The sequence below is a fragment of the Scomber japonicus genome, chromosome 11 (genome assembly GCF_027409825.1).
Source record: "Scomber japonicus isolate fScoJap1 chromosome 11, fScoJap1.pri, whole genome shotgun sequence".
NCBI lineage: Eukaryota > Metazoa > Chordata > Actinopteri > Scombriformes > Scombridae > Scomber > Scomber japonicus.
Genome location: NC_070588.1, coordinates 23,839,898 through 23,853,926, shown reverse-complemented (window position 1 = coordinate 23,853,926; position 14,029 = coordinate 23,839,898). Strand labels below are relative to the sequence as shown.

Genomic DNA, 14,029 nt, shown 5'->3' with positions numbered 1-14,029 from the left:
TGCTAGATCGCCACATTTACAATTAATTAATAATCCATGATAAAAAAAGACTGTACTGGTGTTGTAAAATAAGATAAGTTCCTTATCTATTGTCATAATGCCTGCTTAAAGCTGGAGTGCAGGACTTTTGTCTCCCACGTCTGGCAGTGACAGTAAAGGAGAGTGCTCGGCTGGGATAGTCTCACACAGGCATGTAGCACCCTGGTCATGTGCACCCTGACTGACAGGCACAAAGAGAGCGTGGTAAAAATAGACATGTTTTAATGACCCACCGGCCCAAAATTGTATTTGTCCCAGTATGCCAGATGCTCAGCACACCACTAGCCACAACTTACTATTGTGGCTGTAAAATGGTGAATAGATTGTTTTGAAAGCTACATAAATTTACTGGGCTTACTGTCAGAATTAGATCCATTTGGTCTGAAAACATTTGGAAAGTCTAGAAGAGCTGAACTATTAATAACCAAATAGTCAACAGGGAAATGTCACACCCAACATGAGATTTAAAAACAAATAGAGAGAGATTTATCTGGACATGAGAGGCCTAATCCCAACAGTGTGAACACATTTGGCAAGGTCATGCATGTAACAGATGTTAGTTTATGTGTAAAAGTCCTAGTCTGCAGGTTTAAGATGCACTTAAGATCACACCTTATGTAGTTGGTCATTGGATCACATTTGAACTGAATAGTCAATCTCCAGCAGGCAATAGTGGTTTGATACTGACTGGCCAGAATTTCTATGTCTTTGTTAAACTATATTCACTTCTTTTTTTTTGCTCACTCGGTGCAAACTGTAAAAGATGGTAACACAACATTTGACATATTATCACCTTATGAAGTAGTTGTGGTGCTTTCATTTGGAGTCCAGCACATGATGTCTAACATGGACTCACCTTCTGGCTCTGCTTTGGTCTCAACTAGGTTTTGAGGAAAATAACTGTCCGTGTGTATTTTGGGGCTGAGCAGGTAGCGTAAATTAATTTTAACAAAGGTTTTGGACCAAAAAGTAGTTCATGAGGACGGCCTGGCATGAAAACCATAAGCTAAAAGTAACTAAAACCATCCAAAGAGCTGAGGGGATAATTATCTGTGGGTTCATCACTAAAAGCAACACTAGAACTTTGAAGTCATTACTTCTTATTGCATCACAATAATTCAACAGTAGAGAAACACAGAAATGAAACCTGTATTCACTGATTTTATTGACCACTTGTGGACAACACAACAAACTGTGAACACATACATACACATACATGACATCTTATCACCTCATTAAGTTGAGGATAATTGTTAGTTGCATATTGCATACTCACGCATCATTTACAACAGAACCTACTCTTGAGGAAAACACCTGGTTCATTTGCTGCTAAATGCACCACTGTGTTCACCAGCTGGTCTCTAACTGTGTCTGAATGTAGTTTGGTGCTGGGCAGGTCATGTAGGTTGATGAGAGCAGTGAGACTGAACTAAAACAGTGAAGTTGTGGGCCGTAAAAAACAAAAAACCTAGCTGAAAGATGCAGAACTGCAGAGGTCATATTTCTTTAATGTGAATTTAACATGGGATTATAAATGAAAGATATGAGTTCAGCTTGTTTCTCATATAACTATTCACTGATGTAGAAACAGATGCTGCCGTGCATCCTCTTCTCTCCCTACGCCTCCACCCCCACCCCCCCACACACCATCTCTGCACTCCTCCTTCTGTATTCACTTCACCACCGTCACCATGGTGACAGACCTGTTGTTCCACGGCAACGCACAGTTCTGAGCATGGCAGCAGTTACTGTACCCTGTGAGACACTTCATTGTCTCTCTCTCTGAATCCATGTATGAATTGAGTTTTCTCTACCAAGAGATATGAGTGCTACTGAGTGATAATACTGATTCAATTGTTTTATGATCACAACTAAGCGTATAATAGTAGTATAATACTATAACACTTTATGGGGTTCAATGTCCACTGACCTACAATAGGACTGGATAATCATTAATGAACCCTAACTTCTAACACACATTTTATCTCATCAAACATTTCAGATAACGATAGATCACCTTCTGCATGATACAGTATAATGTAAATATGATGGATTATTTGATGCCCCCGACTCACCTATGAGCACTACTCTGATTAACATATCAGTGTTGATTGCTGAAGTACTTTTGGACTTTTCAAACAAAGAAAATCAGCACAGTGATGACAGCAGATCCCTGTGTCAGGGTTATTTTTATCTAATAAAAGTGACTTGGATTGACTTTGGCTGCTTTGATCCTTTTTGATTTTTCATTTGTTTGATGTGTAAGTATGTGTGTAGTTCAGCAAAATGTTGAATTAAAGAAACAGTTTTTTGCACTTTAACCTCTAAAAATGTTTTCCTTTCATTGGATTTAACTTGAAGTCCCAAACTGTATAACAGAATCACAGTTATATTCTGTATCTGCTAGATCTAAAGAAATGAAACAACTGCTTATACTCTGTGAAATGTTCAAACACAATCCTAAAAACCATCTGGGAATATTCCAGTTGATTGGACATAATATTTGGTATCTTTGGAAAGTGAAAAGGGGGACATGGAAACTCTTAAGTGAGCAAATGCAAAAGTTGAATATGCAGCAGATTTGTGTCTCCAATAAAATTATAACAAATCACATGACAAGCCGAAATGTGGCACTGTATATTGTAAGAGGCCACTATTTGCTCGACACGGGTGCAACCTGAGCAAATGCAACTGTACGAGAGTGAGCACATGACAGGCTGAACTGTGGATCCTCTGTGAGGCTGAGAGCACACACAGTCAAATCTCTATATGTTGCTGAACTTTGTTGCTTTCAGGGGAAGCTGGTGTTTAACAGACACACATATAAATGGACAGATATTGTTCCCCCACACAGCTGAGACATGATTGCTAGAAGGAAAGAAACAGCGTTATGACATAGAGCTTAACGTATAATCATGATTATTATTTACCAGAGAATTGACTTAAGTAACCTTGATCTCTTTGGAACCCTCCTCCACTTTCTCTGCACGTGTTAATCAGTTGTGTGGTTGAAAAATAAAGCAAAAGTCCAGCTAGCTTCAAATAACACATGGATCGGATTGTAGATGCTCTTATCTCGCTGGATGACGATCAAATCTTTAATTGGTCGTAAAATATTACACAACTGGAAATGTACCAAGCTGTTTTGACTACTACACAACAGTTGGATACTCTTCAGTCACTCTGACTAAGCATTTTTGAGGTCAGTTAGAGGTTGACTGGGTTAAGTATTCAAATGCTAACCCTAATATTATAGGTTTCAGAGTGCTATTTGTTTAATTGATTAAACAGCTCTGAAGACACACAATTCAAAAAACGTTAACATACAGAAGTAGGAACAGTCTGAATGTCATGAGGAGGGCTGGAGCTGTCGGGTTCAAATAAAGGGGAAGGTTATGTAATTTGTTTTCCTGTTTCCCTATTTTATTTCATTCTTCCTATGTGAGATTTATTATATTTTTTTATTTAATCAGATCAGATAGTTAAGCTAATGGAGCCGTATGGCAGCAACAGTCCTGTCTCTGCAGCAGGGTTTTAGTCTCCCCAACAAAATCAGATTGTAGGTTTCATGTGTCAGGTGTGAGGAACAGAATTTAGTGAGGTTAGTAATGTGTGTCTGGATATTTAACGGTGCGCTCTCCGTCACAGCTATCATGTCTGTCCATCCGACTCACTCATATAGCAACTGGTTTGATCATGACAGACTATCAGACAGCTGATCTCCAACATTTTGGGTTATAAGGTGACTTGTGATGTGATGTGAGCAGCTATTCAAAAAATATATATTTACATACTGTTTTGTATTATAGATATATTACTTTGACATTTATGTTCTAAATCAAGGCGAGAGTCCAATAAAAACATGAGTTGTGCTGAAGAGAGTCCTGCTTTTTTATTCAATTAAATATAACATTCAGGAAGTCTGGGACACATTGCTGACTTGAGGAAAAGAAGAACATTTGACCAATAAAAATGTCAAACAGACGGTTCATAATCAGGAAGGAACTTTTTTTTTTTAGTCACAATGTCTGCCAATAGCTGATTGAATGCCTGTTTCAGTCACAATAAGTATATGGAAGGACCACAATGGCAGCCAAACTCTAATATCAACTGTCACCAACTGTCGGAGCAGAAGTTAGTGATTTATATTCATGTGAGAAATCAAACTTGTAAGTGGCCTATATAAAGTTTTGTTTTTTTATAATGACGATAATGAGAATTATGATGTGTGTCCATTAGGGAAAGTCTTACCCGTTCAAAGGCTCCTTCCCTCCCATGTGGAACCCCATCGTCTTGTTGGACTTCAACAACCTGTGGAGGACAATGGACGAGATGGGCAAAGAGGTAAAGCAGGACCATTATTGTCTCTATTCCCATACATACTAAATGTGAGTTTCCTGCTTATCCCTCCTCCTCTATTTCAGATCCCTAGAGAGGCTCCCTGGAGGGCTCCCCATGCTGAGGAGTGGGACAAGATGTCCATGCATCAGCTCTTTGAGAAAATCTGCTGGACCAAGTAATACAAAACAAGAGATAGTTCCCTTTATGGTTATTTCCTTCCAATCACAATGAGACCAACTGTGCATGTTTTTCTTTTATATCTCCCATAATTCAATATTTAATTTGCTTGACTATTGTTTCAGCCACTATGGCCACATCAGGAAGTGGATCGGACATCTTACATAATCGTAGTTTTTTCAAAATAATGAAAAAATAAATAAATAAAAAATGAAATTCTATACATAAATAAGTAAATTATAATTTCTTATTAAACCAACCGTCCATCTCCTGAGATATCTATTAATGGAGTGAAAATTGTACTATTGTTACATTATCTTACGATGAAATTCCTGAATGATGCTAAATTGATTATTGATTTCTAACTGTTCCCTCACTCCCTCTATCTGTCTCTAAGAACTGTCCGCAAATTTGCCACGCTGTTTGTCAACGTGAACGTGACCTCTGAACCCCACGAGGTGTCGGCTCTCTGGTTCCTGTGGTATGTTAAACAGTGTGGGGGAACCATGAGGATCTTCTCTACCACTAACGGAGGACAGGTAGGTGTGCAAATCAGCTTTCTTAAATGTCCACAACTGGTTTTATCTATACTGTAGATTGATTGGAGATACGGCTTTTGAAGAGAGTAAATAACAAAATAAACATTCTTATCTTCATCTTATTTTAATCAATACTCACTGAGCTTAGTATAACCCAGTATCAGGTTCCAGCTTTCTAGAACATCTTAGCAAAAAGCTCACATAGGGACAGAAGGCAGTGCACAAGAGGTGAGCGAATTTGTGTGAGTTTTTTGGTAACCCACAGAGATGCAGTCAGTCATGAAAAACAAGAGGTTGAGCATCAGTGAGAGATCCCACAGCCTATTAAAGGAGACCTAATACATTTACCTTCATTTCCTACAGATCAGCCCAGCATAATTACCAGCTTCACAAAAGCTGTTTTCTTGGAGGGAGCACATTCTGCTACCGTATTTTCTAAAGCCAAGGAGCCCTGTTGCCATAGCCACCAAGAAATGGGATTTGTGTTTAGGTAAACAGAGGATGCTGTGGCAAGCTCTGTTGTCATTCCCCATTTGCCAGACCTCCCTATTTCAAATACACACACTTGTTTATGGGTAAATGCATGGGTAATATATGCAGGCACGTTGTTCAGTCTCAGTGCAACTTTCCACCGATGCTGAGAAAGTAAAGTCGTCTTTAATCAAAAGAGACAAATACAGGTTCACCTTGTTGCACTGCCAGGACCAATTTTGGTTTAGCCAATAATTTCTAGAGACTGGCAGGCAAATACATGGAAATGCCACAGTGGAATGCACACAATGTGTTTCTGATCAGAGAGAACAGAGAGGAATTGACACTAACCATATGGAAAAGGTCACTGTCTATTTAATTTTGTGTATTGTGTAGCTTTGGGAGAACGTAATCTATCTCCACCCCCACAGCTCTCTCCATTCAGCAGTTTCTGGCCTGAGCTTTCCAAACACATGTTCCCTCAAGGTTCAAGTTGTTAAAATTTGTAGTGAAAGAAAGACGGGGGATCTGGGATAACAAGTATGTAACACCGGGATAAATCAACAGATTCTGTCAGCTTCCTCCTAAATCTAAGTTTTATTAGCCTGGCAGAGTCTTACTCTGAGGACAGTCCGACTGTTTTATCCAGCAGAAATTGAGACTGCCTTTCAAGTAGAGCATGCAAAATCTAGAGTCCTGCAACATTGGCATTTTGTGGTTCAGCCAAAACTCACATTGTATTTCTGGCCCCTGTTCTCTCCGTCCACCTCTACAGGAGAGGAAGTTTGCAGGCGGCTCTGGTCAGATCAGTGAGTGCATGGCCAAAGAGCTGGGCGACCGCGTGAAACTGGAGTCCCCAGTCTACAGGATCGACCAGAGCGGAGACATGGTGGTGGTGAAGACGGTGGACGATCAGACCTATACGGTAAACATGTCAAAGCCACATTAGGAGTCTTACAGCCAAATGCATGTTATTGGTATGTTGTATTAACAGCAAAAAATAGAAGTATTATTTTTACAGTGCATAATGTGTGTGTAGTCTAAGACGTTGTTGTAGATGATAAGAAATACTGTAGATGTGGAAGAATAGAACTCAACACAGCAGCAGGTAATATTGTTCTATGCTGCCATCTACTGGCCACATTGCTGTCCAAACTGTCCTCTGACCCTCTCTGCTGTTTCTGTCTCTGTCTTAGGCCAAGTACGTGATCTTGGCCACCCCTCCTGGTCTCAATCAGAAGATGCACTTTACCCCTGAGCTGCCACCGCTGAGGAACCAGCTGATCTCCCGTGTCCCCATGGGCTCTGTCATCAAATGCATGGTCTACTACAGAGAGAACTTCTGGAGGAAAAAGGGTACGCAGGAAGAGGAAAGAGAGGGAGAGAGAGGGATTGATGTCTTTTATAAGATTTGTTTAAATTGCTTCTAATTGCTTCCTTTTGTTGTTGTTCTTTTTTCATGTGTGTGTGCATGTGTGTGTCTCTTCAGGTTACTGTGGCAGCATGGTGATCGAGGAGGAAGGAGCTCCCATTGGACTGACCCTGGATGACACAAAGCCTGATGGGAGTGTACCTTGCATTATGGGGTAAATACTGAGCTTAGCTGCAGCCAGTTGGCAGTGCAGATAATATCATATCATACTTTGTATAATATATATAGCATACACTACAAGGCCAAATGTATGTGGACACCTGAATATTATACCCAAATGTAATCATGAAGAGCTCCAGTGGCATTATCCTGCTATCCCAAGCAAACATGCACATGACAACAAATATATTATTTATTATATTATAAATATAAGAATAAAATGGCAATGAAAAATGAGTAGCATAGTAGAGTAACATTTTCTAGACTTATATTTTAAAGTGGAAATAATAGAGATAAAAAATAAAATGTCATTTCCACTGTTTTTCACTCTGAGAGGTGCTGCAGCCTGAATATTCCTCTTATCACTTTCACTTCTCTCCTCCAGATTCATCCTTGCCCGCAAGTGCCGACAGCTGTGTGTGCTGACCAAAGAAGAGAGGTAGATACACAATGAAGACAATAGATTAATACACTCTGTCTCACAAGCTTGCATGATACAGTCGGTTTAATCCAGATGGTTGTCTTGTTGCGTTTAGGTTGAGGAGGATTTGTGACATCTACGCCAAAGTGCTGGGAACAGAGGAGGCTCTGCATGTGAGTTTGGGTACTGCAAACATTTGTCACGCAGCTACTGCTGTAATTGCATTCCTCAGAATCTTAACCTAACCATTCATTTGTCTGTCAGCCGGTGCATTATGAGGAGAAGAACTGGTGTGAAGAGGAGTACTCTGGGGGTTGCTACACAGCCTATTTCCCCCCAGGAATCCTTACCCAGTATGGCAAGTAGGTCATGCACACATACTGTAAATACACACACAATCCTGTTCATGTTTATGGCCATTCATATGTATGAATTTAAGAATGACAAAGAAATGTTATCAACAACAGCAATGATTAAAGCAGATAATTAGATAATACAATTTATAGTATTCATTTAGGGTTGGTTGCTTTTTTAGTTTGAGTTGATCCATCATAACATTTGTTCAGGTTAGAGAAACTGCACTTTTAATGAAATATTCATTTACACAGAACAGAATAATGCTTTAATAAAATTTTGATTCTTAGCAGCTGTTTTCATGCAGTGCCTGTAGTCATAGGTAAACATGAATAATACTGGAGACTGATGCTGGTTATTCTTCTAACTTCTCATGTTCCCTCTCTTTCTTCTCCACAGGGTGCTTAGGGAGCCAGTAGGCAAGTTGTACTTTGCAGGCACGGAGACGGCCACAGAATGGAGCGGCTACATGGAAGGAGCGGTGCAGGCTGGAGAGAGGGCAGCCAGAGAGGTCAGAGCACAGACCACGTCAACACACTGCTCTCTCACAAACCACAAGATCCACTGATATTTCCTATATGAAAAGAGTTCCTACGAATAAAGACAGAGGGCATATTTGCTGGTTCAAGCTTTCATTCTTACTTCGAAATCAACTTCAGGAGCAGGTGTTTTATTAGCTGGTGTCAGTTAAGCTTGTGACATCATCAGCCTAATCTTCTAAGCAATCAGCTGGCACACCTGGTATTCATAAGCTTTCATCTGCTTTAAAGACGAAGGCTTTAAAGTAAAACTGCAAGCTTGAAACTAAAAATAAGCCTCTGTCTGTATTCTTTAATTAATATACAATATGTTGTTGATGTGTTAAATGATTTTAATATATGAGTATAGTGCCATGATTGAAGTTATGAGCATGGTTAGTTCCCTTCACTATTGTTGTGAAAGGGTTTTTTTTCCTACCCGCACCTACTCTGCCTCTGATATTCGTAATCTAACTCAACCATCACACTCCTCATGCCTAAAGTTAACCAACTGCACCAATAAAGGTGAAGAGTACTAGCTAATTAGAGGCAGAGTAGAGTTGCATGTGGAATTTGGGAGGGAAAAAACGTGGGTGTGTTATAAGAGCTAGATAGGGTGCCACCGCTCCGCTTTTCAGCCAGTCTTTACCAGTGGCCACCCACAGTAAAAGAAAAATCCCCCTGCGGCCCAAAAAGCATTTTCCCCATTAACCACCACTGTAAAAGAGACATCTGATAAAGCTTTGACAGGACACCTTGAAATGCAAACAATATAACTTGGAAGCAAACTCAGAAGCTAGAAACTTTTGTTTTGGCATGTGCGTTAGCTGAGCAATTCTTCTAGGCCTGAATGGGCGCCATTTTTGGTACAATATCCACTCTTACATCCAATGGAAAAAAATAAGGCTTGTGAGAGGACATTCCAGGTTGATGGTATGTCTGTTTCCACCCATAATATCACACTTTTCCTTTTAGAATGATCTCTCTGCTTGAGTTTTTATAACAGCAAACCCCAGCCTGCCCTCTTTTGAAAATGTTTCCTAACAACTGATTACTTAAGTTGCAAAACTAATGCATTATGTTATATTACAATAAGAAACGCATTACTGCAGCACTGCTCCTCCACCTCCCCCAGCCCCCCTTATCATTAGCATTTTTTCGTTGTGTGCGTGTTCATCAGTGTGGGGTTTGTGAGCTTAACGGCAGGTTTGTCTGAATGATTCACACCACCAAAGTGAAATCCTTTTAAAATAACTTATTTAAATCTTGATGTGTTCTGTTGCAGGTCATGTGTGCGATGGGTAAAATCCCACAGAGTCAGATCTGGAAGAAGGAGCCGGAGTGTGTGGTAAGGGAAATCTTTCTGAATATTTATGCGGTTAAATGCAACTTAGAAGTCAAATAAATGTAACTTCTCTCAACTTTCTGTGCCTCCAACAGGAAGTCCCTGCACTCCCCTTTGACATCAGCTTTTGGGAGAGAAATTCGCCTTCAGTGGGTGGGCTCTTGAAGCTGATAGGAGTGTCTACCTTCCTGTCTGTTGCCACCGCAGCTGGTGTGTTGGCCTTCAAGAAGGGCCTCCTGTCCCGCAGTTAAACTGCCCACACCTGTCATATCTCTCCTCTGCGTCTTAAGCCGGCACATCTCAATAGAGACTGTACTTGTGTACTTGTAGTGCACTACTTTATGGCCTAAACTACAAAGTAGTGACCTATATAGAGTATAGTATACTGTTTGAGACTCATCCTGCTGTAAGAAAGACTGTTAAACTCAAACTAAACACTAATGCACCATCACTAGTGCACTGATATCATGAAAGAGAGAGAGAGAAACAAATAAAGTAACAGTCTGATTAAAAGTGGAGAGAGGCAGGTTTGATAGAGATGAAGAACCTAACAACAGTTTAAATGCTACAGATTCAGATTGTAAAAATGACAGAAAAAGATAAGAATCAATTCTTAAAAGGATATATACATATATATGTATATAACCATTATATACTGTATATGACCATTAATATTCCATACATTGCCAATGAAATTCACAACTTTGATTACATGAGTTTCTTAACCCTCCTGTTGTCTTTGTTTCATATCAATTAATTATGTGTTCTCAGTCCAGAATGACTGCTCCATTTTAGCTGATTATGAATCCATAGTAATACATACAGTATATTATCACCTAATGTTGTGTTAGATCGCTTTATCAACGTTAGTTCTTAAGTTCATTACAAGTTTCAAACTTGTATTTGCTATTCATGGCCTGTAGGCCTCATTGACCAGAGTTCATATAACTCACTTCTGAATAAAACAATGTGTGAATTATTTGTATTTGAAGAGAGAAAGGTAGTGTGTGTGAGAGGTCTCCATCTGATGAGTGGGCATGTGCCTAAACTCAGTTTTACTCACTTTTGGCCAGGAACACCACACATGTCGAAAAGTTAAGTGAAACACTGAAAACTGAATGAAAATGACCAAGTTATTGTGTGTGTTTAAATACTCTGTGTGTGGAACCCTGTGACAATTCAATTGAATTAGCAACATTTTTCAGAGATATTTGAAAATTGGTATAATTCAACCAGAACACAACAGGAGGGTTAAGTCATCATGCATGTGTATGTATGAGCTGTATTTGTATGTCAGCATGCATTTGTGTGTGTGTCTGTGTGTGTGTGTGTGTGTGTCTGTGTCTGTGTGTATCCACTGTGTCTAATTACCTCTGCTGATTTTAGGTGCTGATTTATTCTGGGCAAGCAGCTGTAGCTGTTTGATGATCCAGTAACATCAGAATAGAACAGTTGTGCCATTGCCCATTACAAAATTACAGGGGAGGGTAAAGGATAAGTCTGGAGATATTCTCTATTTTTCTTATGTCAACAAACCAACTTTACAACAACAGGCTAAAAGCAATGAACTGATCCCACAACAAGTGTTGCCTGTGTAGCCAAAGCCTGAACTAATGTGCCATTTGTGCCATAGAGCTCCATTGTGTCACACATCAATGAGCCACACTGGACTATATCTTTCTTCACTGTGATGAACATGGGCACTGTAGTTTATTTTGAGTCAATCCCACACAGCCTGCTGTAAGTGATCTAAGAAAATGACGAACAAGACAGAACAGGGACTGTAGATTTAGTCCCCCATCACTTACACTGTACAGTAAGTGCATTATAAAGGGATCTTTTAATGTGGAGAACAGAAGGGGAAATTATGTTCATTTGGGTCCCTGACTGTTGTTTTCAGACAGACTTGACAAATTGTGAACTTATCCTTTTAACACAATTCTCATTGTCTCTTATCTCTTTACATTAATGAATCATTAATCATCAATTTGTGATCCAATTTTAAAGATTAACATTAACAGCAACAGCCAGGTGCAAACACGGTAGGGAAATTGGAAGCTATTGGCAGACACACTAATTCATTGTTAGTTTACATGGGATTTGTTGACAATAACAAAAGTTTGTATGAAGAAGGAGAATAATACAACCAGCCTTATCCTTAAGTGAAAAACCTGTATTTAGGGGTAATGTCGTGCTACTAAGCTGCTCTGTATGGTTGTCTTTCGGTAAATGTAATGAAAGCATTCGAATGTAATTTCTTCAGATGAGATAACACATAATATTTGTTGCTGTTTTATTATAATCAGAATTATGACAGCTATATTTTTTACTTTTTGTGATTCATGATTTAGATTAACACAAGGTTTAGTACTATACTACCAAAAAAAAAAGTTTTTAAAGCCCAAAACTGACATTTGCTCTATTGTTGGAAGTCACTTTGGAGTCATTGACCACATTTGTATATCAGTGTGAATTGGAAAGATGTGACCAGCCTTCTTCTTTGCAGGCATCCAATAATCCATTGACTTACCTTGTTGCACCTACAGTAGAAACTTTATTGTGTTACTCACCTATAGAGAATCTAATGAATCACAGAAGATTTAGCTTATGTTTTAAATGAAATGTTTTATTGTTTCTTTTGTAAATTGTTTTTCCTTGAGAAAAGAAAATTGCCTCTTTTTGAGATAAACAAATAAAAAACAGATGAATAAATGAAGGATTATACCCAGAAAGGCTCTTGACATTTGGAAAGACAGAATTCATTCTTCACCATTGAAAAAAACACAGCTGACTACTAGCAGTAAATGTTAATTGTTGACCGTGTTGCAAGCACTTCCACATCAGTCCATAATGGGTTGCACTTTGATGTTAGTGATCATTTTTCGAGGGGAGAAGAATTTGTGTTTTTTTTCGTAAAACAAAAAGGATCTCGGGATGACTCTCTTCAGGTGGACGTGAAGAAAACCAATCAATACATGACTTTCTTCTATCAGTTCATCTGTTTTTCAAGGGTGTTGCACTGTGTGTGTGCAGCTCTGAGAGTCATACTGTTCCTGTCCCAAAGACTGGTGTGTGTTGTAAGTGTAGTATCTGTCGTGCCTTAATGGAAGTCGTAGTGTTTTTGTCATTTCTCTCAAGTGCCTGTGTGACTCTGACACTCTCTGCCCTTGCTCCCCTCCCGCCCGCACTGGAGGTGAGAGGTCAGATGGACCAAGCCGTTGGTTTAACGCATCTTCAGTAACCATCAATATGCAGGGACCAGCTCAATAACACCTTGTCCCTCTTAGTGTGTCCAAAACCTTTCATTTTTAAACTTTCCCCTGTATTACCTGAGTTATGTCCTCACTGTAAACTCAGGTAAAGCCGGGCGTCTAAACACAGTGTCAGCTGGGAATAATAGAGCTCAGACTGTTGGGTTGATCAAACTGCTTATCTCCAGTGAAGCCAAGTTTGTGTGTGTTTTGTATTGTGATTGCAGTGCTTCACTCTCTGTCTCCCCTTGTGGCGCCTGTACTGTACGTACCCTCTGTAGCTGCTTCCTCTTCTGTGCACTGACCTTTGACTTTCCAAACCTCACCCCCAAGACCCCCCCTCCCCCCCATCCTAGCACATGCACTGGTTTGTCACTCTCCCCAGACATAAGGGGAGTCTGTATAAAACAAAGAAGGACTGGACAGAGGTGTTATCTGATCTCAGTGAACGAGAGAAGCCGGCACATGCTGTCCGTCCTTCTGAACTACAAGCACCAAACCGTCAGCAGACATAATATCTGGTTATTCACTGTCTGATCCTCAATGATTGTTTTCTGGAGACCTGAGACTGTTCCGTCCTCTTGCCCTTCTGTGCATATGAGCCTCCTTAACTATTCCTGTGACCTGTTCTTTGATGTCTTTAATTCCTCAAACAAAGCTGGTGATATTTAACAGAAAAAAATGTGAAATAAATCTTTTACTCGTCTTAAACTGTTGTTGCGTGTCATTGTGTGTATTTTTGGGTGTGGGTACAACATATGTCCACCCAAAGGAGTACAAGTCTACAGCCACACTAGGTTCATTGTAAAGAAAACTGAACTGTTTCGTTTTGTTCTTTATTGAGCAGATCTAAGTGTAGTGAGCAGACAGTGGGTGTCAAAATGAACCCAAAAGCAGAAAGGTCAACATGTTAAATCACTTGCGAGATATTATGGCATCATGTGTAGTGTCAGGAGAGCAAAGATGTGAACAAGATAAAGTA

General features: G+C 39.7%; 1 protein-coding gene across 1 annotated transcript in view; it reads left to right on the top strand.

The window, feature by feature from the left end:
- The window catches only part of mao (monoamine oxidase), a 30,695-nt gene extending 16,937 nt beyond the window's left edge, over positions 1-13,758 (top strand). Inside the window, exons 4-15 of the mRNA XM_053329289.1 lie at positions 4,279-4,383; positions 4,464-4,555; positions 4,955-5,096; positions 6,343-6,492; positions 6,764-6,923; positions 7,057-7,153; positions 7,544-7,597; positions 7,695-7,752; positions 7,844-7,941; positions 8,333-8,444; positions 9,737-9,799; positions 9,892-13,758. Coding sequence (XP_053185264.1) covers positions 4,279-4,383; positions 4,464-4,555; positions 4,955-5,096; positions 6,343-6,492; positions 6,764-6,923; positions 7,057-7,153; positions 7,544-7,597; positions 7,695-7,752; positions 7,844-7,941; positions 8,333-8,444; positions 9,737-9,799; positions 9,892-10,047 — 1,287 coding nt within the window. The 3' untranslated portion in view covers positions 10,048-13,758. The remainder of the gene's footprint in view (positions 1-4,278; positions 4,384-4,463; positions 4,556-4,954; positions 5,097-6,342; positions 6,493-6,763; positions 6,924-7,056; positions 7,154-7,543; positions 7,598-7,694; positions 7,753-7,843; positions 7,942-8,332; positions 8,445-9,736; positions 9,800-9,891) is intronic.
- Positions 13,759-14,029: the final 271 nt, after the last annotated feature.